Genomic DNA, 27,500 nt, shown 5'->3' with positions numbered 1-27,500 from the left:
TCATTTGCAAGTGCTTTGCGACGGTTCTGTAATTTTTTCCCAGTGTATTGCCGTTGATGTCCATTGGCACGCAAAATTACCATGCTTCCCCATTGTCTCAGGTCTCTCACCTGCATTTATTTTTTTCATTTATATATATTTTCATTTTCAGATGCTTTGCAACAGTTCTGTGATTTTTCCCGGTATAATGGCTTTGATGTATGTTGGCATTCGGAATTTCAGCTATTTTTCGTCACCCGGAAGGTCCGAACATTAATATCAGTCATTGAGTGAGTCATTGAGTGAGTCTGAGTGGTTAGATTGAGCTTTATATATTCGAGATACATATATATATATATATATATATATATATATATATATATATATATATATATATATTGCATGAAATATGAAATATGAAATAATTCCCACAAAGCAGAGAATCGAGGAAGACAAAACATGGAATCAATGGAGAAAGCAAGAGATTTGGCATAACATTTTTGTTATTGTTCATATAGTGGTATCCTCTTTGATAAACAAGTTAAAAATTTTTGTAAAAAGTTATTTTTGTAAACTGCACACTCACTGTATGTAACGGGATAATTCTCGACGGCTGCAACGAGACCAGTGGTAGCGGTGGTATGCAGCACGAACGAGTGGCGCCATGACACTGCCAAGTCCGGTCTCATCTCCACAACGGTTTCCTTGTCCATCATGCTCCATACCAAGCCTGTGGCATGTCAAATTTAACGTTGTTTATCCATGAAAAAATATATATACATCATAACACCTTGTCCATACTTCTCACTTGTTATGATTAAAGAACTCTCACCAATCGTCAGATATTATAACTTGAATGATGACAAATTTAACTGCATCACAAACTTGGCTTCAGCAGAAAACCTCAGTAATGTTGAACAGTGAGCCTCAGTGTCTGGAGAAAAACTTCAGTGACTGAGAGAGAATCTGGTCCAAGATGAGGAATCCAACAAATGTCACAGGATGATACTGGAAGCATGGCAAGTGAAAAGCTGAGAGGGTTGTCTAACTTTGGAGATGGTGATGCCAGACCAAAAACCACAGTATCAACATGATTTGCTGGCAAGAGTATTCTGACAAAAAATGAAGGAATTGATGAATGTCATCACCAAGGGTCACACATCACCATCATGTCATATAAAGCATTGCAGTGAAGTCTGATCCAAATAATTTTAAAGCAATATATGTATTTGTATATTGTAATCAATAAAAAATAGTGTGGTCGATAAAAACATTAGAAAGGAAATAACTTGCACCAAAAACTTTAACATTTTCACGCTCACGCTGACGCTAACGCTGACGCTCGCACCGGGGGTATCGCTATAGCTCTCTGTTCTAACGCTCACGCTGACGCTCACGTTGACGCTTACGCTCACACCGGGGGTATCGCTATAGCTCTCTGTTTTTTCGAACAAGCTGTAAAAAACAGAAGATGGTTAGGTCAGGTATGGGAGCATGTGCAGGAGCAGCATGTCGCCGCATCCACTTTCCGCCGGGACTTCAGGGGCCTCTATCTGGCGATCTCGCAGGCAGATGCCTGGCCCATCCCCATCTCCTTCAGATGCAGATCAACCTGCTTCAACCAAAAGGCATGTGGTCAGCCCATTCATTGGCCTCCTCAACTCACAAACACTGAGAGAATCTGGTGAGCAGGATCAGCATCAGGAAAACGAGCCACATGTCCAAACAGCCACAGCTGATGCTCATGGACTATGCAGGTTACAAATCTCATTTGAGTCTCTCTCAGCAACCGCTTGTTGGACACAAAGTGAATTCACAACAACCATCAGAGTTGGCAGCAATGTTGGGTGTCTGACCACGACAAATTGATATGATTTCGGTGAAGATGCGAATCCGGATCTGCATATGAAAATTATTTAATTTTTAAAGTGATTCTTCACCATTGAGAGATAGGGCTCAAAAACGATTATATTTCAAAAAGTTATTGGGCCCGATATGTTCTCGTGGATCAGGCATTATATGGCGGAGGTATGCGCTCGACCGAGTGCCCTTCTTGTTTTGAATGCTTTTATCTGAGATTGCTTCTGCATGAGGTCAAAAGTTCAACTTCACTTAAGGACTTGCAAACGATGGATGCCACAATCTGTGAAATGTACAAACAGGCTTGCCAGCTCAGAGGACTCCTGGAGGATGATACACCTGAAAACAGGACTCTGAAGAAGGCCGCTGCAACTCAATCACCATGGATGCTGTGAAACCTGTTTGCCATCATGTTGTAAACAAGTGCCATGTCAAATCCTCAACAACATTTTGGGCAACCACAAGGAGAATCTGGCAGAGGACATTTTGCTTCACGCACAAGTCAAAAATCCTAACATGGAACTGGACCACAGTGATGCCATCTTCAAACAAGCTCTTATTATCATTGAAGACGAGATCAAGGCTTTGGGGGGCTCTGACCTAAAAACTTTTGGCCTTCCTGGCCCTCAACAACATAATGACAATGAGCTCACAAATTACATTTTGAGAGAGACCAACTACAACATGGAACAGCTTGCTGAATACATCCAAGAGAATGAGCCATGTCTGTCCCAGACCAAAGAGAAGCCTTCAATAAGATTCAGGGGTGCAAATTAACGGCCGCCTGGTCGCCAATGGCGCCTAACTTTTGTGCTGGGCGGGTACACAATAATGCCTTACCTGCCCGGCTGGCGAATTACCGGTGGTTCCTGTTATTTTGTACAATTTGTATGAGCTTCTCTACTAGTTTTCTCAACTGAGACTACTGTTTTTGTCCGCAGAAATCACCGGTAATTCTGCGGTGGCCATTTTGTCTGTTTTCATCTCGTTCCAAATCACGTGTGATTGCGTGACATTTGACGGTTTGGTGCGGTTTGGACGCATTTTCTCATGCCCAGGTTGGTTAAACGAGTGAATTTGGGTGAATGAGTGAGTTTCATGGGTGAGGTTAGGTGAATGAGTGAGTTTGATGAGGCTTTTTGGTTAATGAGTGAGTTCGATGAGTGAGGTCAGATGAATAAGTGAGTTTGATGGGTGAGGTTGGGTGAATGAGTGAGATTAAATGTGATGTTGGGTGGACGAGTAGTACCCCCACCATTGTCCATCACCCACAAACCCCCCCCACTCCACTCCATCGTCCATCACCCACAACCCTCCCCCCATTCAGCCACAACCACCCCCACCCCATCAGCCACAAAAATGCCTTCCCCCAGCACTACTCACAACCCCCCTGCCCCCCCATCACCCACAACCTCCTCCTCCCTGCATCATCCCCCCACCCCCACCCTACTCATCAAACTCACTCATCCATCCATCCAACTCACTCATCCACCCAACCTCCTCCATCAAACTCACTCATTCTGCAAACCTCCTCCATTAAACTCACTCATCCAACCAACCTCACTCATCAAATTCATTCATCCAACCAACCTCACTCATCAAATTCACTCATCCAACCAACCTCACTCATCAAACTCACTCATCAAACTCACTCATCAAACTCACTCATCAAACTCACTCATCCAACCAACCTCACTCATCTAACTCACTCATGTGAGTATATTAAAAGTGTTTGATATCAAATTTGTGACTTTTGTCTTTATTTTATCGGGCCGGTAACTTTTTACAGTCACCGGCCCTGCTGGCCGGTGGATAAAAAGGTTAATTTGCACCCAGGCCCGTAGCCAGGGCTCAGTATTAAGGGGGGCATATGAACTGGATGGGGGGGGGGGCACAATTATTATATTTAATATTTTTGATAACCCGGTATACTATTGTATTCATGCAGCATTGACACATCTATACTGAGGTTGCCGTCGCATACTAACCAAATTGATCTCAGCTAGATTTAATATGTTCCGATGTTTTTGGCCTAAAATTATTTGAATGCAGGAGAGCCGCAACAAACTGGCACATTCACAATGCAGATATTCAATGATGAGACAATTGGCACCAATTCAGGTGCACTTATACAAGGTGTTGTGAAGAATTGGCATTAGAAAATTAATATACCAGAGATACAATGACTAAACGGGGGAGGTTGGCACCAGAATCAATGTACTTTGAAATAAGATACAGTCGGCTATGACCTGCGATTATCACGTTAAACTATCAACAGCAAATACGACCAGCCTGAAGATGCCACAAGGTCCGCATTTAAAGCACTCAATTACACAGGGGTAAGGTTATGTACAAAGCACTACATATGGGATATGCAAAGCACCAAACACAACATTTAACTTAAACATCAGAAGTACAAAGCAGCCGACCCACGGCGGGTGCTGACCACAACCACACTGCAACCACAACCACACACGCATCACCAGCAGTCACACACACAATCTGAACTGCTCGTATAGTTTTTATACCACTGTACTCGCTGTCAGAAGAGCTGCAGGCGACGTGTCTCGGTGTGGAATCTTCTGAGGACCTTCTCCTTCCATTCATTCAGGCATTTACGTGTGAGGTCTCTCTCGAAGGCCAGCTGTACCAGTTGTGCCTGGCGCATGGACCGTCGATGGTCAGTGAAGACATTCCTCATTGTTGAGAATGAGTTTTCACACATGGTAGTGGACGCACCAAATGTTAGTCCAAGTCTCATAGAAGTCACAACACTTGACATGGCTTCCAGCGTTTTGTGGTATGTTGAGAGGAGTTTTTGTGTTGTCCATCTCTCGTTTGGCTGCTTTTCTGTCTGTGAGCGAATAAACTACTTTGCAACCACACACTCTGTTTCACTGATGGTTGACTTTGTTAATGTCATGATGTGCTGGAGCAAGTGGGGATCCAAAAACGTGCCATTTTCAGGATTCAAGGCAGCGAGTGAACGGGCGAGTTGTGTGTTGCGCTCACTGAAGTGCTGAGCGATCTCTCCAAGCACAGTGGCAATTGCGCTGTAAAAAACCCTCTGCAGTTCCGTCTTGTCATTGTCGTTGTTTTGTCCTGTAGTCTTCAAAACTACAAACTGTTCCAAGTTCTTATGCATTGTGTGTCTCCGTTTTGGTGGTGCAGGTGTAGAAGTGCGAGCACCGTTGGCCTTGTTCCACAGATCAGTGAACTCCTCCTCAGAGCGGAGTTTCTTCACGCACTCTGTAGCACTCGCCACGAGTTCCAACCCCGTTAGCAAGTCCATGTCCTCTGCCTGCAAGAGTCTGTTAGGGCCATCTAACAACATCAGCAGTTTTTGTACAAAGATAGCAATGAACATGAAGGCAGGCCCAGAGACTTCCCCCAAAAGCCCAATAGCCTCCATCCTCATCTCTGCACCGTAGGCGCGCTCTGCATCAATCTCTGACAGTAAGGATGTGATATCCTTAAAATATCCTATGATCACAGACACGGTGGCTAAATGTCCCGTCCACCTTTGATCAAGAAGTCGTTTTAACTGCTCACCTTTATACTGTGCAGCAACAGTGGGCTTTCTGAAGAATTTGTACAGGCAACAACAAACCTCGAGGAAATCAGTGACAGCTTTCTCTGCTGCCAGTGCATGGATAACTACCAGATGGAGTTGGTGATTTAAGCAGAGCACATGGGGGGTTTCTCTTTCCAATATCTCTTGCAACAACTTTTGCACCCCACCATGCTTCCCAGCCATTACCGAAGCCCCGTCGTACACCTGACTTAATATTTTTGACGTGTCAAGTCCTGTTTTTGTCAGCTCTGCAATTATTAGGTCTGTCAATGTTTTTTGCATCTCCAGCGTCGGCTGTAGCTATTGTGAGTAGACGCTCTATTGCTTCATTTGATGCGGATACAAAGTGAATGATGATTGATATGTTCTCGCATTCAGTGGGGTCCCTCGTCCCATCCACCTTAATGGTAAACCATGATGTGCCTACTTCTTACATGATGGCATCCGTCACAACATTACTCAATGTGCAGATCAATTCATTCTGCATTTCCGGACTAGTATAGCTTGCGTTTCGTGGGATATGCTTTATTATTTCGGCTAGCTTGGTGTCTTTTTTGAGTGTGTAGTTTAAAAGCGAGAGGAAGAGCCCACTGTACCCATCTGACATATCTTCAAAATGATCAAGGCTCCCTCTAAAAAGGTATCTGATTTTCGGCGAGAAATTCCACAACATCTATAAGAGCAGACGCATCGTACCGGTTTCTATTTAGCTGGTCAGCATTGAGGAGTGTGGAAATCTCCTTACCACAATCGATGCGCCTCTCATTCTCCTTCCACCTCAAAACACAAATTAAATGTTCCTTTGAAGTTGCGTGTTTGTGAAACCCCCTGCCTTTCTCAACGGCATGTTTCCAATTCCGGTAGCCTCGCACTGTGAAAGTAGAGTCCACTGGGCCACGTGCGGTGTTAAACTTCCCACATGGATAGCAGAATGCTGCATCTGTCTGCACACTGTATTCCAGCCATTCATTAGTCTGGTACCACGAGGACACAAACGAGCGACTCTTGTTCTGCAACAGATGGCCAGGGTACCGCTGTAGAACAACTTGATTCGGTCTCTCACTTCCAAGATCATCGGGAAGCGGCTTGACAGTCACACCCGGTCCCGAGGCCGCCTCCGAGCATGATAACTTGGCTGTCTGCGCTGGGGCTCCAGCCGCAGGGCTGACGTTGCTGGCTTGGCCAGGTTGGCCAGCTTCTGTCGGTATTTCATTGACATGATCGTCTTTTCCTCTTCCTCCTCCTCCTCCTCCTCCTCATCATCCTCCTCCTCCTCCTCCTCCTCCTCCTCCTCCTCCTCCTCCTCCTCCCACAACATGTCTTTCATCATCTTCTTCATTTTCGTCGCTTGCATTTTTCCTTTTCTGAGCCATTTTCGTATATCCATCATCCACGTCTTTTTCTCCTGCTGCAAGCTCGTGCTCTGTGATTCGTCCCTCGTGACTCGCGTCACTAATCTCGCGACTCGCGAGATTTGACGGTTGACGGTTTTATTTATTAAATGATCCATCCATCAAAAACAGGTTTTATCTGCATAATTTCGAATGTAAGCACGATTGCAAACACACATATTTTTAATTTTTATTTTAAAATTACTTTTGTAAGATGGAGGGTTGACGGGTTGTGAAGGTCACGCGGTGCACGTGCACTTCATCTTTAATAATGTAAATTTCTGTCTTTTTCTTAATCATATTATGACTATATTACATTTATACCTAACTTACAACCAATCAGGTAACCTGCTCAATAGGGTCTCCATATCGAATACACTGATGGCTATTCCTTAAAACTAAATGATCCACGATATATATATATATATATATATATATATATATATATATATATATATATATATATATATATATATATATATATATATATATATATATAACCACCCACAACATCGACATTCGACACGAGGTCTTGGCTGCTGGCGTTGGTGCTTGTGTTATTATCTTTTATCTTGTGGTCTTGGACTGTATTGTCTTGCCAATTGCTTTTGGAGATGCGCTGGGAAGCGCACACTTATCTCTTGACTGTTATTCAAAGAAGGATATTATTAAAGAACAGTTTATCCAAGAAGGCCTTATTATGCACCACGTTGAACATCTGGAATAAGGGTTTTATTTCACACAGGTGAACTCTTAAACAGCAAGGAGTTCACAGTGGGCGCTCGTCCTTAAACACTAAGTTGTTCACAGGGTGCAACAGGGCATAAATGGGTGGCGTACAAGTGGGGGGGGGCACCAGATGCGCCATGGGGGGGGCATTGCACCCAAATGCCCCCCCCCCTAGCGACGGGCCTGTTTGCACCCCTGAGATTACACAAGCAATTGTCTATGGGAGTGGTGGCACTTTCTTTCTGGATGCTCCTGGTGGAACTGGCAAAACGTTTCTCGTCAATCTTCTTTTGGCAAAAATATGGCAGAGAAACACGATTGCCCTTGCCGTGGCATCATCAGGCATTTCTGCCACACTGTTGACAAGTGAAAGAACAGCTCACTCAGTCTTCAAGTTACCCTTAAATCTGGCAAGTATGGAGGCACCAACCTGCAACATTAGCAGGGGTGGGGGGGGGGCACTGGCAAAGCAAAGCTCTTGCAGGAGTACGGCTCAATGTCTGAGATGAGGGTACAATGCCTCACAAAGCTTCCTTAGAGACTCTTGATCGCATCATGCAAAATATTCGAAATAATGATGGAAGAATAGGTGAAGTGACTCTGGTGTTGGTTGGGGATTTTCTACAGACACTGCAAATCATTCCACATGGAACCAAAGCAGAAGAACTGCAGGGCTCCCTCAAAGCCTCATGCAATTGGAACAACAATCAGCAACTCAGCCGAATGACAAACATGCGAGTGCTTACAACAGGTGATTCATCTGCTGTGGAGGAGGCTGCACGACTGCTCAAACTGGGAAATGGAGCCATGGTATCTGAGAATGAAGATGGAACTATCTCGATGAACAACATTTGGAAAACAGTTGCAACACTTTAACATAACAACGACAAGGTGCACAATTTCCAAATGTTTTACATAACTTCCATGGCCACAAGAAGCTATGCCAAAGAGCCATCTTGGCACCAAAAAATGAAGCAGCCAATTCCACAGAAGCCTTCTTACACAGTTACCTGGCACTATGCAAATGTACAAGTCGGTTGACACTGTACCGGACACAAAAGAAGCAGTCCACTACCCCCACATAATTTATTAACTCTCTGGAACCACCAGGTGTGCCTCCTCACAATCTGGAGCTCAAGATTGGTGCACCCATCATGCTTCTCAGGAATCTGGACCCACCAATACTCTGCAATGGAACATGTTTGGAGGTCAAGAAGCTTATGCCACATGTCAATGAAGACACAATCATGACAGGCCAGGCAGCAGGACAGGATGGCTTCATTCCATGCATTCCAATCATAACCTCTGACTTTCATTTCAATTTTGAAGGCTCCAGTTCCCTGTCCACCTCAGTTTTGCCATGAACATAAACAAGGCACAAGGACAATCACTAAAAGTTGTTGGCCGCAACCTGTAAAGCCCATGCTTTTCTCATTGCTAACTCTATGTTGGTAGTTTCTGAGTTGGCAATGGCAAAAACCTTTTCATTTTGGCACCACATGGAAAAACATACAACATTGTCTATCTTGAAGCTCCACAAGGATAAAAAAAAACACAACAATGTCAAACATTGTGATAAAATGTGATGTGAATTCCTCAGTGCTGAAGAAGAATAAACAGTGTTGAGGAAGAAGGCAGAAATAGGAAAGAGAAGAAAAGCAGAAAGAGAAACACAGGAGGAGGAGGAAGGCAGAAGGAGGAGTTCGTCAGAAGAACAATGAAAAGAAGACAACAAAGAACAAAGGAAGGAGAGGCAGATAGAAGAAGAAAGATACAAGAAGAAAAAAAAGCAGGACAGTAAGATAGATGTACACATAGATGACAAAAAAACAAGGTATAACAAAAATCCAGAGCAGAAGAAACTCTGCAACATCAATAAGCAAGACAAGAAGTGAACACAGCAGCAATGACTACTTCCAGAGCAACTGAAACTTCTCAACAGCAAAAAAAACAAGATCAGAAGCAAACACAGCAACAATGACTGCATTCTGCCCTCCCGGGAGGACACAGTTCAAGCCGATGAAACCTTTGATGCCCCGATGTGAAGCGGGGCCATCACCGAAAAATACAAAACACACAGGAAATGGCACTTTCTGTCGAAGCGCAGCGGTGATTGTCATGTTTAACATTCAACCAGTCAAATATCCCTGGGGGTTTAAAAACACGGCAAGGTAAGCCGCTGTCTTATTTGCTGTGTCTGTCTCTGTGTCTCTGTCTCTGAACAAAAAATAACAAAAAAAATGAAGTGGAGGGTGAGGGAGCAGTGTTCGACCTGGTAACCTGGAAATAAGTGGGCTTGGGAAGGGTTGATGGGGGTATAAAAGATCATAGTTGTGGATGGCGGTGAACCTGCGATGGTGGGAAAGTGTTTGGAAATCATAAGTAGGGCCAAAGTGATATACAATGGATCAGTGAAAACAAATGCCATGAATATGTCCTGCAGCCTAGAAAACATCCGATACTCACACGTGTCCAGTTTCGTGAGCCACGACGAATGCCGATGAGAATCCATCCTCATGATTCAGAGTACAGCTCCTGAGCGGGTGGCACATACCTGTGACTGGCGCATACCCTGCAGACATGAACACAATATTTTCTGGAGCTGCTACTTTGTTACAAAATGCCATCATGACAACGCTCAGTTTCTATAACTACCAGTTCAAAGTTTGAAAATTGTTTTCATTGAATATAGAAAAAGAGCGTGCTTTATGGAAGAGCACAAGTGTTGGTAAAGATGGTTCTATCTTTTGTGTATCCCAAGAACTGGATATTGATTTATCAAATTATTACACAAAGGCACAGGCTGAAAGACAGAAATATAGTATAACAAAAAATATTAGTATGAAAAATGCTGATAAATTAATAAATTATCCAAGTCTGACTGACGCGAATGACTTGGTGAGATTAAGTGATTAAACACAGTATATATATATATATATATATATATATATATATATATATATATATATATATATATATATATATATATATATATATATATATATATATATATATATATATATCCTTAAATAAAACAGCTGTATTCCAATGATACAGAAGTGTTGATTTTATCTCCAGTTCATCCAGAATTCACAGTTCCAATTCAAATAAAATTTTATATAGAATAGCGTATTGTTTGTATGAGGCTAGAACAATGGGGGTATGATATTGTTATGGTTTCTCACCACTCCGGCATGCGAGCGACTGCTTTTAACTAATCGCGGCCGCGCGCCCACCAGACGTGGCAAACCTAGTCGAAGCTTTCGGATCAATGCTGAAATCCAGCTACGGGTGTATTTTTAATCACACCGTAAATCAGCCAACTATTCTGTCCACGCGCGACAGGGTCCGATCGCCGAATTGTTGATTTACCTAAGTATGCGCGGAGACAGAAATGCCGGGGATTTACACCTCGCCGGGACCCGTACGGATATGAGCTGTTGTACGCAGCTCGCACCGTTTGCGATTTTCCGAGCGGTTGTATATCGCCAAGCCCCGCCAGATCCGATTACTTGATCAGCTATTTAAAAGCCAGCTAATATTCCGTACGTAATAATGGCAGTCAATGACAGGAAAGGACGAAACGAACAGGTGAATATTTAAACAAGGACATTTATTTGCACACGTATGCAGTCAAGGCAATTAATGCAATGGGGGGTAAAGGACAGGACACGAGCAAACAAAGACTTACAGCCGTTTGTCTATTATTTCTGTACAAGAACTGACTCGCTGTGCATTCCAGCACGCCTTTTATGGGGTCCATGGGAGGTGAGTTTGATCCCCCACCTTCGACCTTTCACCCCCCCCCACTGGCTCCGCCCCTTTTGGTATTTTGATCCAATCTCGTCGCGAAACGCGGAGAGAGCGGACGTGGTAGAAATCAGCCGTGGAAAGCAGACGTTGTAGAAATCATCAGCCGTGGAAAGCGGACGTTGTAGAAATCATCTGCCGTGGAAAGCGGACGTTGTAGAAATCATCAGCTCCCGCGTCTGTCGGCGGAGATGCCACTTGTCAGTGGGATTCGCCGTGGCTGGCGAAAAGATGGCGGCGTTTGTGGAGATGAAGGTGAGGCGACGTTGTGGTTGCTCTGTGGTGGGGATGGCATGGTTGTTGAGATGCGGTTGTTGAAGTAGTGGTTGTTCCAAAATAAAGATAGCAAAAGAATAATGGCTGACTCAAAGATCACAGCCCGGTTCCACGAATAATTTCCGTTTGACGTCGGTGGGGAAATCTAATCTGAACACACACTTATCGACATAACTGATCTCTGGGAAACCTGAATGGTGTTCTGTGAATTTCCACAACCGTAACAATATGAATGATTTAGGGTATAATTGGTCATTTAAAATTGACCGAGAAGACCTGGAACAATTAAATCAGTCTCGTAAGGAAGAATATTATCCACTTGGTGCCGAGAATGATTTTGTGGAAGCACGATTAGTAAACAACAAATAAAAGAATTTAATAAGGGTAAATGTAATCATGGTTATGCCATAGTTTATATCATGAAAACAGAAAAAAACAGGATTATATATAATAAGTAAGGAAATACAAAATGATTTAACTATGGGAAGATTGGGGGGGGGGGTGTTTCCTGTCATTATATTAATCTGTCAAATATTTGTAATCCATAAATGACAGCAAGAATGCTTCAAGGAAATTATCATTTCTGTGTCCAAGCATACCTTCAAGAAAAGGGTATTCGGTATTTTAACAAATATGTTCTACAACATAAGAATGAGGTATTTTCAATAAAATATTGGCGTTATACTGATGTTAATAAACCAACAACTATGGATTTGATTAAAATGTTAAATAATGAAAAAATTATGAACTTAAGAAAACGCAAGGCTCTTTCAGAAATTCAGAAGTAATATTATTGGTTTCCTGTTGTAAAAAAAAAAATATTTTGGATGCAGGAATATCAAGTAATCCTGATGAATATATGTATATTCTATGGGGTGTAAGTGATTCAGGGATAGTAAGGGACAAGGAAGGAGTTGAAGAAACTCAGACAAAGGAAGAGAGGGAGAAGTGAGATGAGGAAAAGGAGAAGAGGGAGAAGAGAGAGAATGAGGAAAAGCAGAAGAGAGAGAAGAGAGAGAAGAGAGAGAAGGAGGAGAAGGAGAAGAGAGAGAAGGAGGAGAGGGAGAAGCGAGAGGAGGAAAAGGAGAAGAGAGAGAATGAGGAGAGGGAGAAGCGAGACGAGGAAAAGGAGAAGAGGGAGAAGAGAGAGAATGAGGAAAAGGAGGAGAGAGAGAAGAGAGAGAAGGAGGAGAAGGAGGAGAGGGAGAAGCAAGAGGAGGAAAAGGAGAAGAGAGAGAATGAGGAGAGGGAGAAGAGAGGAGGAGGAAAAGGAGAAGAGAGAGAAGGAGGAGGGAGAGAAGAGAGAGAAGGAGGAGAAGAGAGTGAAGGAGAGGGAGAAGAGAGAGAAGGAGGAGAGGGAGAGGGAGGAAAGAGAGAGAATAAATAAATATAAAAATATGGAAACCAGCGAGATAAGATAAAGATTGGGGGTATTACAGAAAATAAATAAATCTCAATGCACAGAGGAGGAAAACAAAGAATTGACAAGTCTATTAAAAATATTTGCCTCAAGACTATAAACATCGGTTTCAGTGGAGATAAAGATTATATTATTTACGATGTTGGTGTGATCGACTTTAAAGTTTTTCATTTTTTTTCTTAAATAAATGGAGGAGAGAATGAAGACATTTCTGAGGATTCTTTATGTTTTAAAAATTAAGATTAAAATGTGCATGTTGGAAACTAAAAAGGTTTTCGCACTCTGCAGGAATTTTTCTCAGAAATACATGAGTTTTGTTTCAAATGTAAAAATAAAAGTAACACAAAAAAACTCATCTTTTAAAAGTAAAAATAACAGGGTTATACAAAAAGGTATATGTTCGGTGTGTGGCTCTAAAAAGAGTCAATTTATCTCCAAACACAAACATGGAGGAGACTTACAAAAGTTTTTATCAGGAAGTAAATTTACAACTACTGGAATACCAGGGGAATTACATCTACCAGGGTATTCTTTCTGTGGTCCAGGCATAAACTTGGATAAAAGATTAGATGCAGCAGACAATCCTAAACCATGGAACAAACCCATAAATAGGGTTGATGAAGTGTGCATGAGGCACGATATTGATTATGGGAATACCACAACTTTGGAAGAAAAACATGAAGCCAATAGAGAAATGTTGTATAATTTGTCTCTGCTACAAAATCCAACCTCGAGAGAAAAAGTTGATGGGTTCATCGTGAAGAAGATGATCAGTGCTAAATTGAAACTTGGTCTTAGATATTAAAAAAAGTTATAGGCTCTAATGATGTCATTAAGACTGAAGAACAATTAGCTGATGAATTACAGAAACCAATAATCACAAAGTTTCATAGAAGGAAGGTTTCTATGAAGAGATTAATGTCAGAAAGCCTAAGTTCAAAGTTGGTGATATAGTAAGAATATTATATAGGTGGAAATCTCATTTTGAAAAAGGTTATACTAAACGATGGACAAATGAGCTTTTTAAAATCGTTGATGTAATAGATACAGTTCCTTGGACTTATAAGGTATATTATTTAAAGGGGGAAGAGATTTTAGGTTCATTTTATTCACAGGAATTACAAAAGACAAAGATAAGTTTATTCCAAGGAAGTTGATTATATCTGGTCCGCTGATTTGATTGAACTCAATAATGATAAGGGGTACAAGTATGCTTTAACTGTTATTGATTTGAGGAGTCGATATGCATGGGTTGTCCCTTTAAAAAACAAAACAAGTAATACTCTTATGTTAGCCTTTCAACAGATATTTAATAAAAGTAAGAGAAAACCTTAAAAATTGTGGACTGATGAGGGTACAGAGTTCTATAGCAAGACATTTATGAATTTTATTAAAAATAACAGCATTCCAATATACAGCACCTTTAATGAAGTAAAAGCGGTTGTTATTGAGTGCTTTAATCGCACTTTAAAAGAGAGACTATATAAAAAAATTCACTTAACTCGGTTCTCCACAATGGTCATCTTTAATTCAGGAAATTGTAGATAATTATAATGATACGATTCACACCTCAACCAATACCAAACCATCAGAAACATTTACAAAATTAGAATATGAAAAAGAGATTAATGTCAGAAAGCCTAAGTTCAAAGTTGGTGATATAGTAAGAATATTATATAGGTGGAAATCTCATTTTGAAAAAGGTTATACTAAACGATGGACAAATGAGCTTTTTAAAATCGTTGATGTAATAGATACAGTTCCTTGGACTTATAAGGTATATTATTTAAAGGGGGAAGAGATTTTAGGTTCATTTTATTCACAGGAATTACAAAAGACAAAGATAAATTGAAAAAAACATTTTTGACTCTGCCCCTTTTAACTCCGCCCCTTTTTTCCTCCGCCCACACAAACCTCACTCACACAAGCTCCACCCACAAAATCCACATCCACACAAGCTCCACACACACATCAACCCCACCCCACACAAGCTCCACTCACAAAAACTACATTCATCATATTCACATAATTAGTGATTACTAAATTAGTTCCCCACACACAACATGTTTAATTAAAAAATTTGCTCCACCCATCCACACAAGCTCCACCCACACAAACCCCACCTACACAAGCTCCACACAAACCCCACCACAGAAGCCCCGCCCACACAAGCCCCGCCCACACAAGCCCCTCCCATCCACACAAGCTCCACCCACAGAATTCCCACCCAACCCCCCCATCCCCCCTGTGCGCCCCCACCTTTGACCCACCACCCCCCCTTTCCCCCTTTCATCTCCTTTATTCTTTTCTTGCAATTCAAAATCAGATAATTATAAGGAAAGCATTTATAATTAAACAAAAGTAATAACATTGAACAAAGTCTTCTTTTGCAGCAGTCTGATGGTTTGTTTTGGTTTTGAAACTCGATCAACATGTTCTGTTCAAAACAAAGAGTGAAGAACAATTATGGTATCTGAAGATAATTACATAATGATATGATTAAAATAATAAATATAACATTTACCTCCAGAAAATAGAGTGTCATGTCAGATTCCTCCAGATGAACATTTAAACTGGAACAAGTTGGAAATGAATCATCACCCCATTCAAGGTTGTGAAATTCATTCTTTTCACAGCTCATGTATGATTCAGTTTTAATGCTGAAAATAAAAAACAGGTATTCAATAATTACCACCAAGCCAAATAAAAGGTTGTGTGGAAGGAGAACAGAAAGAGACAGACCGAGAGACAGACCGAGAGACAGACCGAGAGACAGACCGAGAGACAGACCGAGAGACAGACCGAGAGACAGACCGAGAGACAGACAGAGAGACAGACAGAGAGAGACAAACAGACAGAGAGAGACAGATAGATGGAGACAGATAGATGGAGACAGATAGATGGAGACAGATAGATGGAGACAGATACAAATGGACAGAGACAGAGACAAATAGACATAAAGACAGATACAAACAGAGAGAGACAGATAGAAACAGAAAGATAGAGAGAGACAAAACAGATAGAGAGACAGAAAGACAGATAAATAGACAGACATACAGAGACATAGACAGAGACAGATAGACAGAGACAAACAGAGACAAAGTGATAATTCCTCACCTCGATTCATTCCACGTTAGATTACGTGAGAGTCATTCTTTCCAGTCAACAATAATATAATTCAGTTGATTTCGAAATGAATGAATCTCTTCAAGAAAGTTATTCATTTTTATCCACTCGTCATGTAAATCAGATAATTCATTCTCCACATCTGTTATTAACGATGTTCTGATTCGGAACAACCTGTTGAAAAATAATTATTGTTTGTATAGTGATTTAATTCTGTTTTAAACAATAAATAATAAATTGGGTTTAGAATCTCACCTCTCATCTTGTGAAAACGATTGATCCATAAGGTTGTCATAAGAATCTGAATGCTCCATTTTCGTAATAAAACACGAACGGCACACAAGTCGGTTTAAATAAGCAACTTCACAACAATGTTTTTTTCAAAGCGTATTTTCCACGAAAGGAAATGACCTGGTTCGGGTGAGACAGCTTGGGAGAAACGTGGGCAGTCAAGCAGTCTGACTCATTTTAACACGAAAATGAAAATTCTTTAACTGATTTTGATAAAATGTACGTTAAAAAGCATTTTTAACTAAACTTTGTTCTGTTAGTGTTGTATAACTATCAGACACGGACACATAATACTTCCTCATTTTTCGCAGCATGACTGTGTTCTAAAAATACTTCCTCATTTTATGAAACCAAAGGTTTCGTGCTTGAAGAGATAAAGTGATTATACCAGATGGAAATGAATGTTATAATAAAATTAATTTATTCCCAAAAGTAGAACATGAACAAATATGAATGGAATGAAAATATAAAAGGAAAGAAGTGCTTTAATCAGTAAGTCTCAGTTTAACAGGGCAGAGATCAGTCTCCTATTTTGACCTTATGGGCCTTGAGACAGTCTCAATTTTACATTTGTTTGTATGGGAGGGGGAGGAATCAGTCTCCTGTTTTGGGCTTTTTATGCATTGATTCAGAGAGTTTTTCCCTTTTTCCCCATTCATTTGAATGGATGCCTTAAAAACCCCATTTATCCTCCACTGAGGAGTAGCACGACAAACAAACCCACAAACAAACAAACACCAGTCCATGAATTATAATAAGGATGCCCAATCATTTCTCACCCGTAATTGGGTGAGAACCTATTGAAAGACGTGATTGGGCCTTTTCTATTTATATCAGTGATCTTCACTATATTTTAGAAGGGGGCCACTTTTGCCGATAGGCATCAGTGTGAGAGCCGCCACACTGCCTGCAGGATTCCGTAATGGCTGCTATTAGGACCCAGCTCCACGTACTCTTCCTTGTTGTGGTGAACTCGGCTGCAAGCATCATTGTTTTTGTATACCTCAACCGTATCCTGATGTAGTTATGTTACTTTATGCTTCACGTTGGGACTCATTTTAAATCATTGTCTCAATTTGATAGCATTTATGGTGGATTATGATGGGGTATTTTCACATTTGTGTATTGCACAACCTATCCTAAGTCCTATTTCACAGCGACCAGGGGCCGCACTCTAGGACACCAGGGGCCGCCAGTGGCTCGCGGGCCGTGTAATGAAGTATAGTGATTTATATATTCACTGCTATCGACATTGCACGTGATACTTCGTTTGGCAGCCTCATATGCGTTTCTGTTTATTCTGTTGCTTACAACTCACGAATAAAGCGATGATGCCAATCCAGCGGTTGCTGGGCGGTGTGTAGCACTGGGATTTTCATGCATGTACTACTTGTAAAAATATACAGCTGTGAAGGAACCCAAATCAGGTTTTAAACAGCAAAGTGTTTACCTTGTGGAGCTTTGTTGATTGCTTTAGGATAGGTTGTGCAACTTTATTTGGATAGAAGAAGATAGAAGGGCAGAAGGATTATTAAATTCATGATCTTACTATCTGTCACTATCAAAACTTACCTTGCATTCCACCAGGCCCGAAAGGTTGCCGGGTTAGGAATATGGCATGATCATGGTGTTCAGCATCAGCAGAATGCACTCTTTGTTGTTTGTGTGCCCATCGGCACACCTGCTCGAGGCTGCGAGAGGGGTTCCCTTGTTCAATGAGATTAATCGACTGAAACAAAAACAAAGACAATTAAAATAGATTTATATATTTTTAAAGAAAATTTGGGACATACAATTTGGACGCATATTTCACATGCATCAAAATTGGCTGTACAAATTGAAGACGAATGAAAATATTTATATGCATTATCTTTGTCCCAATTAGCAATGCAGACCCAAGCTACCTTGTTGAAGTTGCTCCTGTACTTCAATTAGTTTCGGCATTTCATTTTTAAATTTATATCACACAGAAGAAATAAACTATCGATATCAGGCATTAACTTTTAACAAATGTATGTGTACATAATATCAGAATGCAAAAACACATAACAGATAATACTGTTCGGCTGTGTTTAGAGTGAAAAAATAAAAGACAAAGAACTGAGTGGATTCGCCAACTTGGATACTAACTTATATTGTGTTGATGTGATATATTTTTAATAGCTTGAGATTGATTAGATCAAGCTGCATACTAGTATTATATTCCAAATGCAGCCACAACAGTACATTGCTATGATTATATGTGATGCTCCACCTCACCTGTCTGTATCCCAGCATAATGATCCGTACCAGAACAATATTCATCTTCACACCAAGAGATTCATCTTGATAGATTTCGTTGACCTGAATTTCAGAAAGGATAGACAGGTGCTCATGTTTAATTGCTTAAAGTTGTTCAGTTTCATTACATTGTTGAAAAGGTGGTTGTTCAAATAAATCTAAAGAGAGTAAACCCTCAAATATCACGGGTTTTGACCAATCGCGGGCAACCTGTTGTGTTCTGATTTAATTATCGTGGAATTTCATTTTGGCCAATTGTCAAATGGCGTGCACAATAGGTTGTGCACGTTTTTTGAGCAAAGATGGGTCATTGTTTACATTAGCGGGTACGATTACCTCCCATTATGAGCCTTTTCTTGCTTCTCGCGCACTGTTAATTGGAGTACTCAGACCAGCAAATGGGAATGAAGCAAAATTTAATGATGAATCGTCATCGAACAGGAAATGACAAAGAGACACTGTAATACTAGATCTACGAGATATAGTCGATACACGAGTTAATAATGGCGCCCACACATAAAACGATGGACAAAATTAGTTGTGCCAAAAGGCAGAGAAAGGTTATGACATTGTGAAAAAAAAATTGAGTTGTTGGATAGGTTAGCAAGAGGTCAAAGTGCGGCATCTGGGGGCTGCAAATACGGGATCATTGAACGACTGTGCGGTAAAAGTGAGTCAAATATCCGTGCAAGCGTTGCTGGTAAGCAAAGCGGAAATGTCTCATTCCAGTCCCGTGATCCTTTTATTGAAAGAAGGGAAAAAGCGCTTAATGTTTGGATCAAGGACCAAACTGAAAAAAATCCCTTTGACAGGTGTATGGGAGAAACTAATGTGGATTTACCCCTTTGAGTAGACCGGTGATACAGGAGAAATCATTGCAGATTTCGAAACATTTCCACGAGGTACCTGGGGCCGAAGGCTCCAGTTCAACCATGGCAGAACATAATGCTGCAAAACAACTTCCCACCACAGCTCATGGAACTAGTAGAAAGGGATTTATGCCACAGCAGGATTTTATCGCCGAAGAGACGGGATTATTTTGGAAGAGGATGCCATCTCATACCTTCCTCTCCAAGCAGGAAAGATCTGCTCTGGGTGTGATGTAACCATGTTTGAATTGAAAATGTATATTCATGCTCCTCCCATGTTTTGACTCATGCATATTCATGTTTTGCCTCATACATATTTATGCTCTGCCCATGTGTTGAGTCATCTCTGCTGGAAGCAGGGAGAATGGCACGGCCCTGTCTGGCAGGGCGTATGGTTGAATCTGGAAAAGGCATAGTTTTTACTGACGTACCTCGAGTGTTTTCAAAAGAGAAAAATGATTTCGACCTCTGCAAGTGCTGGTTAAACTGCCTGGAGCATTCTTATTGAAGAATCTGGACACGTAGGCCATTCCAGGAGAGTAAAACCTGACTTCACGCTCGTCTCGCTGCCGGGAGGAAGAAGAAGAGCCAGGTCAAGCTCACTTTGCACGTGGTCTGTCACTCGCTCCCTGGTTTCATCCAACTTTTCCAGGTCTTCGCTCTTGTTTAAGGCCAAAGCAGAAGCAGCCAAGGCGTCTGTCAGAGCTGCTTTGGGATGTAAGTCGGATGATGCTCGATTGCAATTCAAAAAGCAACAGACGCAGCAACAATTGATGGCTGCACAGCAACAGAGTGATTTCTAGCAGTAACAGATGCAGCAAAAGCAGCGACCAACGCAGCAACAGCATGATCGTGAACAGCAACAGAATGATCTGGAGCAGCAACAGGCACAGCGAAAACATGAAAAATGCAGCAACAGAGTAAATCTCGAGCAGCAACAAGAAGAGCAAAAGTAGATACAAATGCAGCAGCAGAGTGATATCGAAGAGGAACAGATGCAGCAACAATTGAAAGCTACGCAGCAACAGATACATTCTGAACAGCTGAAGATACGAAACAGATACATTTCGTGGCTGAGGCCCTTTTGGAAGTGATGTCTGGTGCTCTGTGTTGGGGTGGATTTAACAACATTTTGGCAGCTGAATTACCTACACCTGCAGAGAAGGTGGGAATGCCGTTGCCCAGAAATTCCACATCTCCACCACCCATTCTATCGGAAGACAATATTGAAGGTATTCCACCAGATACCCGGGTATGTGCTGACACAGCTACTTTGCTCGAAAACTCATTTCAGGTAGACCCCCTTTCACCAGCCATCAACGCTGCAGCACCAGCATCCATGGAGAACTCATCAACATCAAACGTGTCCAACAGGAAAATTCCTTCTGTTCAGTATTACACTATGCCAGCTCCTGGTCTTTCATACACAACTTAACCATCCACCAACGAATGCCTCACTTACAACCATTGTGGTCATCCTTCTCCAATGCTAAGTGTCATGGCTGCACATCAAGCCCTACTGTGTTACCATGCTCCTTTGTGAGCTTGTGGGTCACAAATCCGGCTCCAGTTACGACCGCTCAGTATCCCGTGTATAATGACTGACCTTACGTCACCGTCCAGTGGGATTACAACCGAGTTATTTAGCACCAAGTCCAATGTACACCCATGCTGTACCAGCATATGCTGTGATGACAAACAATACACATCTGACAACATTACCAGTGTCTATCCATTCACTGTTAGGTTGAGAAGTGAAGCTATCAATCATGCCAACAGTGATGCCTGCCATGCAGGACTGTGTAAACTATTTGTCTCGTCGACACTTAGTTTCAAATAGAATTTCTGTGTTTGACGATAAGCCTGAGAAATTCAGGACATAGTGTATGGGCTTCAAGAACATGATCAGAGTACCACAAGAATCTGATTAAAAGCTTAACCTCATGGTTCAACATATGGCTGATGCTTCAGAATCCAAAGCACTTGTAGAGTGTCTTAACAGGGTCCACATTTCTAACCCTGAAGTCGGTTTAGAGCAGATCTGAAATTGCCTTCAAGAAAGATTTGGCAGCGATGAAGCAGTTACACAATCATTGCTAAACAAGCTGGAACTTTTGCCTCAAGTGTTTCCTCGTGACTGCAAAAACTTTGCAGAAGTTAAGCGACACCATCAAGGAAATTGAGGCTGCCAAAAACGATGGTTCCCTTCCCGGACTTGCAGCTTTGGATATATTGCTGCGGGGCTGGGTATCGGTGGCAATAAACGGCCACTAGCTGGAGCAGTGGAGTCGTCTCCTTCCGAACACCCATAATTTAGGTCGTGACTCTCGGATAAGTCCGAAAGGCACGTCCCTTACTGAACCATGAATCGCCAATAATTCGACCGGGTGGGGTAGGGTCAATTGCCAAACTTCAATATACCTAATTATCCACGCGGCAAAGCTACGAGGGAATTCACACCCTCGACGGACCTCGAGCGGAATGAGCCGTTACCGTGCCCGAACCGTGTGTAACCCGAGTGGAGCTTACCAAGGCCTGTTGGTCCAAATGAACAATTTACTGCCTCGCTATTTCTCAACACACACCATGCTAAGCCAATGAAAGAAACACATAAACGAGCTGGAACATTTAAGAAAAGGGATATTTATTTATAATGGGGCAGGGGGGTGGGGGGGGCACGCAAGAAGGCAGAGTTAACCGAATAAAAGGAATGCAGGTATGTACAAGGCACTTAAACAATTCTACTTACAGGATGGCGCCACAAACACACACAAAAGAAATGGACCTCGTGGGTCTATCTCGGTCAAGCCGGGCCGGGGTACCTGTCCGCTTCGTGCGGCCACACCGACTCCGAGACCACCACGGTGAGACCTGAACCCACGCCTCCAAGTCCACGGCCCACGAACGAGGCCGCTCAACCATGACTCAGTTGACTGTCTCAGATTGCTCCAGCCACGACCACACCGTCTGCAGAACGCTCCAGCCACGAACACTCCGTCTGCAGAACACTCCAGCCACGAACACTCCGTCTGCAGAACACTCCAGCCACGACCACCACACTCTTCTTTTGGTGGGAGGAGCTGCTTCTGCCCGCCACTCGCCTCCTGATTGGACGGTGGGTTGTCAGGCGACTCGTGGTGGCCTCCCGATTGGCTGGGGCACGCGTGTGGTGCTCGCCCTCCGCTCATTGGCTGCAGGAAACACTCTCTGCTCCTCCTCGGAGCGGAGCTTCGACCCGAGGCGACGAAGGCTCTGCCCACGTCCTCAGCCAAAAACACGTGAGTAATGGCGACCGGGTCAGTGCAGGACGGCGCTCTGTTGTTGTCGTTGTTGTTGTAGTAGTAGTAGTAGTAGTAGTAGTAGTAGTTGTTGTTGTTGTTAAAAGATCTTATAACCCTGACAATACAATAGTTCGTAGCACACATGTAATTCCCGTTAGACACAGGGAGGGGACCCTAACTATAAACACATACTTATCGAGATAACTAAACTTGGGGACTGCTGTCTGTCTGTGTGCACAAGGCTTCCAAATTCGTAACACTATCTCTGTTCCTCAAACCAATCATTGTGAAGCTTCCACCTCACCACCTCATGGATCATTGGAGTGTAGAGGCCCTCAACTGCAAAGAAACCCAAAATGTCACCTTTCTACAATTTTCAATGCTCTCATCATTCATTTGGCACAATGCAAAGATTCAAAATGGCCTCATTCTGATAGTTTCCTCGGGATATGATGACGGATCACGTTCTTCAGCTACTAAGGTGAAAGCTTCACTCATTACGAATAACACAATATCTGCCTTCAAAAGTGGCGCTCACACAAGGGTCACAGTAAGCAAGACCGAGGTCACAGATGAGATGCTGCCACTGCTTGTTGAGCAACCGACCACAGCAGTTGTGTTGCCTCCTGAAAAACTGTACACTCATCGTCGAATGGAATATCCACAACAATTCTGTCCTAATCACAGGACTAAACATCCTGTTGTTCATTGCAGAACATTGCAATCCAGACTCATGCTTCTTAACCAAAGGAAATATGTTCCAGATGTGCTCTATTAACTAACCATTCAGGCAAGGACGAGGAGGAGATTGGGACCATACTCTGTGCAGAGCATTGGTGCTGCTTAAGCAGTCTCCTTGGCTATTGGGCACAATCCTGGACGGGTTACCACTCCAACACAGGATACCAGAATGCTGGCTCCATTTTGCTGACCTCGGAAGGATGACAGGCCGAGTTAACCCTACCTGGTATTAATTCAACAGCTGAGCGGGATTTGAACTAAGGACCCTCGGATCCAAAGCCCGCCACCCTAACCATTAAGCCAACACCAGGCATATCCAGGCAAGGAGTGTCAAGTAAAATTACGTTGTTCTCACTGCGACAGCACCCAGCATTTCATGATGACAGTTGTGCTACCCTCGACGGACCGGAAGGGAGGCAGTTTATCAGGGACTCTTCAAACCCTGAGAGTGTTGGATGGGCTTCAAAAGCAGGACGGGGAGCGACCCTCAGTGATTAGCAGGTTTCTGGACATTTGTGGTAGTACTGTATCCAGAGGAAGGTCCTGTTCCAAAATCTGTCTTGTGAAAGTATTCATCACTGGTAATCCTGAAAACTTTGCTGTGTTGGATGACCAGTCAAATTGGTCTCTGGGCCACAGCAAACCCTTTGACAACTTCAATGTGTCAAATAATATTTTCCCCTATGAACTCAAAACCTGCTCTGGAGCTATGGCAGCAGTGGTAGGCATGTCAGGAATATAGTCATCAAATCATTTGAGAGAATCGTCCACCTGACGCTCTCGGAGCTAACTGAGTGTAATGCTATTCCTTGTAATTATTTTGAGATTCCAACACTGGAAGTAGCAAGACTCCACTCACATTTACATCCTATTGCAGAAATGTTTCCCAAACCTGACCCAGAAGCGACCCTTTTACTGTTAATTGGACGAGATGCTCCTCAGCTGCTGAAGGTCAGAGAATCTTGGAATGGACACCCAAATGCTCCGTTGGCTCAGCGTATGGACCTTGCATGGGTGATAATTTGTGATGTATTTCTGGACGGCGTCCATAGCCCTGAGCAAGTGGAGGCCTATTGTCATCACATTCTCGACAATTGAAGACTATCATTCTGTTTGTCATGCTCAAATCGGTCACCATCAAGAACGTCATCCTGCCACATTACATACCTTCAAGTCAGCTCTTTGGGAGATCCTGTGACCACATAGCTTATGACGACAAGGGCGTCAGTGATATCCATCAGCAAACAATGAATGATGATAAGCTGGGTCGCTCCATGGAAGACAACTGTTTTCTCACTATAATGGAGGACAGATTCAACAGGAATGATAATGGCAATTGGGTGGCACCATTACCCTTCCAAGACAATCTAAAATTCCAGACAATTGACCCCTTGCACTTAACCAACTCCCTTTGCAAGCTTCTGGATGAGAAACAAAGCCCTTAAAGAGCAGTCTGTGGACTTCATGGTGAAACTCTTTTCCAAAGGATATGCTGAGCCTCTTGAACCAGGAACAGAGGCCAAACCACCACGATGGTATCTTCCTCATTTTGCTGTATTCCATTCATGCCAACCTGACAATATTCACATGGTGTTCGATGGCAGTGCTATCTATAGTGATGTCTCATGAAACTGCCTGATCCACATCTCGTCAATAGTCTCCTTGGGGTATTGGTTGCTTCAGACAGGAACCCATCACCATCATGGCCGACGTAGAGCAAATGCTACATTGTTTCTACGTGCGTGAGAATCACCGAGACTTTTTGCGATTTCTTTGGTTTAAGAACAACGACCCCAAAGGCAGACATCTTGCTCTGAAGGTGCATGTATTTAGGAACAGTCCCAGTCCCACCACTGCTGCCTATGAACTATGTAAAATTGCGTTGAATGGTGAAGAAAAACACGGATGTGATGCAAGATGTTAGGTGGAAAGGAACTTCGATGTCGATGATGGTTTGGTGGGTGAGCTTACCTATCCCTGTTGAAGCCATAGATTTCCTGACTTGTACCAAGGAGATGTTGTCTACTGCGAGTCTACATCTGCACAAAATCGCTTCCAAAAGCATGCATGGAAGTGATGACTCATTTTCCAAACAGTGAGATTGCTGAGGATTCACATGACCTTGATACTGTGGAAGTAAAATAATTAATCTCATCTTGTAAAATGTGAAATGTGCGACACCAACAATTTTTGGACATATATGGTGACAGAAAGCTCTGTTGATCATATGACTATCACAAAGCATTGGTGTTACTGTGTTGATTATGCTGAAACGTGTGTATATATATATATATATATATATATATATATATATATATATATATATATATATATATATATATATATATATATATATATATATATATATATTGTTGTGGTTGACGAAATTCGCAAACCACCATTCAGGTCCCTTAGGTGAGATATCTCTGTAAGTATATGTGTAGTTAGGCCCAAACCCGTTGTTTAGAGGGAATAAATGTCATTCATTCGGGCTGCGACCCCTCCAGATAGGCGTTTTTCTTTTACTATCTTTATTTTGGACCAGCCGCCATTACTACCACCACCAACCATGTCTCAACAGCCATCACACAACAACCACCAACCGCAACACCGCTTCACAACAACAGCCACGACCTTTACCGTCACAACTCGCCCTCGCAACCATCGCATCACCGTCATTCCCACGCCACTTGTGGGCACCGATACTGGACTCGTGCAGGGCGCGCACCGAGCAGGGGTGCAAAAGCGCCGGCCTTTCCGAAGAAAACGGATCAAAAACGACTCACGCCCACTCCTGTTCCGTCCTATCGGCGAGTGTGGGGCGATTTGGCCCCGCCTCCAGGTGCGTTGGAGTAATATCGCTATATGCAAATTCATGGATCAAAAAGCATTCACGTCCACTTTTCCTCGGTCCAATGGGGAGCCAGTTAGAGGTGAAGGGTCGGAGGTAAAGGGTCGAAGGTGAAGGAGCGAGGCCAAGGGGCATATAACGGGCTGCGTTCGTCAGTCAAGGCAGTTAAGAGTTCGGAGTCAGTGAAGAGTTGGGACGAGTCAAGAGAGGAGTCGGAGAAGGCGGTTGGACGGAGCTGTGGAGAGGTGGCGGCGGCGAAGGCGGTCGAGGGGGTGCTCGTGTCAGAGTCGGGGAGCTGCGGAGGGAGAGGCCGGCGGCGTGACCGAGGTCGTGGTGGAGACGCTCATCGCGGGACCCGAGACAGGGAGATATCCTCCTTCCCCCGAGCATCAACAACCCCCCTCCTGTTTCCCCCCGCGCTGAGATAGTGCGAGAAGGGGGCCCCGTTCCCACCCCATACCAGGCAGTCCCAGCGAGGCCCGCGGAGTCGGGGCGCCACCGCCATCTTGCGGCTCATCATCAGACGGGTAGGCCCGACGCGGTCTCGGCCCCAGGCCCGCCTACCCCCCTCATCCTTGAGGGTGGTCTTTTTCTTTTGCTTTGAGTGTATGTGTTGTCGGCACCGTCTGTGAAGTAAAACTGTATAAGTGTTGCCGTGTGCTCGGTAGTCGGTTAGATCTGCATTGTTGCATTTGCTTTTTGTGTTTCTTCTTTTACATTTGCTTTTGGTGTAATTGTATATGTGTGCTTTCCGTTCATCGCGAAATAAATGTGCTTCATGTTGAACTGTTTTCCCGTTTCGCTTCGTCTTTTCCTTTATTGAATCTCCATCTTACTTCATGTAAAGGGTTGGTCGTGGGCTAAAACCCCCGATAATTAATCGAACCGTCGAGGCTGACGATAACACCGCTCGGTTATCCCGATAGTACGGAACGGGTTGCTTAAAGTGGCCCGTGTCCGAAGTCGACCTGCGGCGAGGTGCGATCGCCCGGTCTACCCTCCGTGTGGGTACTTAGGTAGGT

At 43.0% G+C, this 27,500-nt stretch overlaps 1 protein-coding gene and 1 long non-coding RNA gene across 3 annotated transcripts in view; both read right to left on the bottom strand.

Annotated features, from left to right (window-relative positions):
- LOC147027257 (A disintegrin and metalloproteinase with thrombospondin motifs 3-like) overlaps window positions 1-27,500 on the bottom strand; it is a 399,233-nt gene that overhangs the window by 156,079 nt on the left and 215,654 nt on the right. For both annotated transcript variants that reach the window (XM_085883516.1, XM_085883515.1), the window contains exons 6-9: window positions 18,716-18,799; window positions 18,029-18,185; window positions 10,000-10,105; window positions 566-709 (exon numbers count right to left, since the gene is read on the bottom strand). In XM_085883516.1, coding sequence (XP_085739642.1) covers window positions 566-709; window positions 10,000-10,105; window positions 18,029-18,185; window positions 18,716-18,799 — 491 coding nt within the window. The remainder of the gene's footprint in view (window positions 1-565; window positions 710-9,999; window positions 10,106-18,028; window positions 18,186-18,715; window positions 18,800-27,500) is intronic.
- LOC147027259 (uncharacterized) lies at window positions 15,338-18,009 on the bottom strand. Its single transcript, XR_015058753.1, has 3 exons — window positions 16,157-18,009; window positions 15,564-15,699; window positions 15,338-15,476 (listed from the first exon to the last, which is right to left on the bottom strand). It is a non-coding gene; the product is annotated as an uncharacterized LOC147027259 (long non-coding RNA).

Source organism: Eptatretus burgeri, chromosome 5 (assembly GCF_056783735.1).
Source record: "Eptatretus burgeri isolate ZD-2024b chromosome 5, Ebu_testis_v1, whole genome shotgun sequence".
Taxonomy (NCBI): domain Eukaryota; kingdom Metazoa; phylum Chordata; class Myxini; order Myxiniformes; family Myxinidae; genus Eptatretus; species Eptatretus burgeri.
The sequence above is the reverse complement of the archived record's forward strand: the minus strand, read 5'-3'. Positions and strand labels throughout refer to the sequence as shown.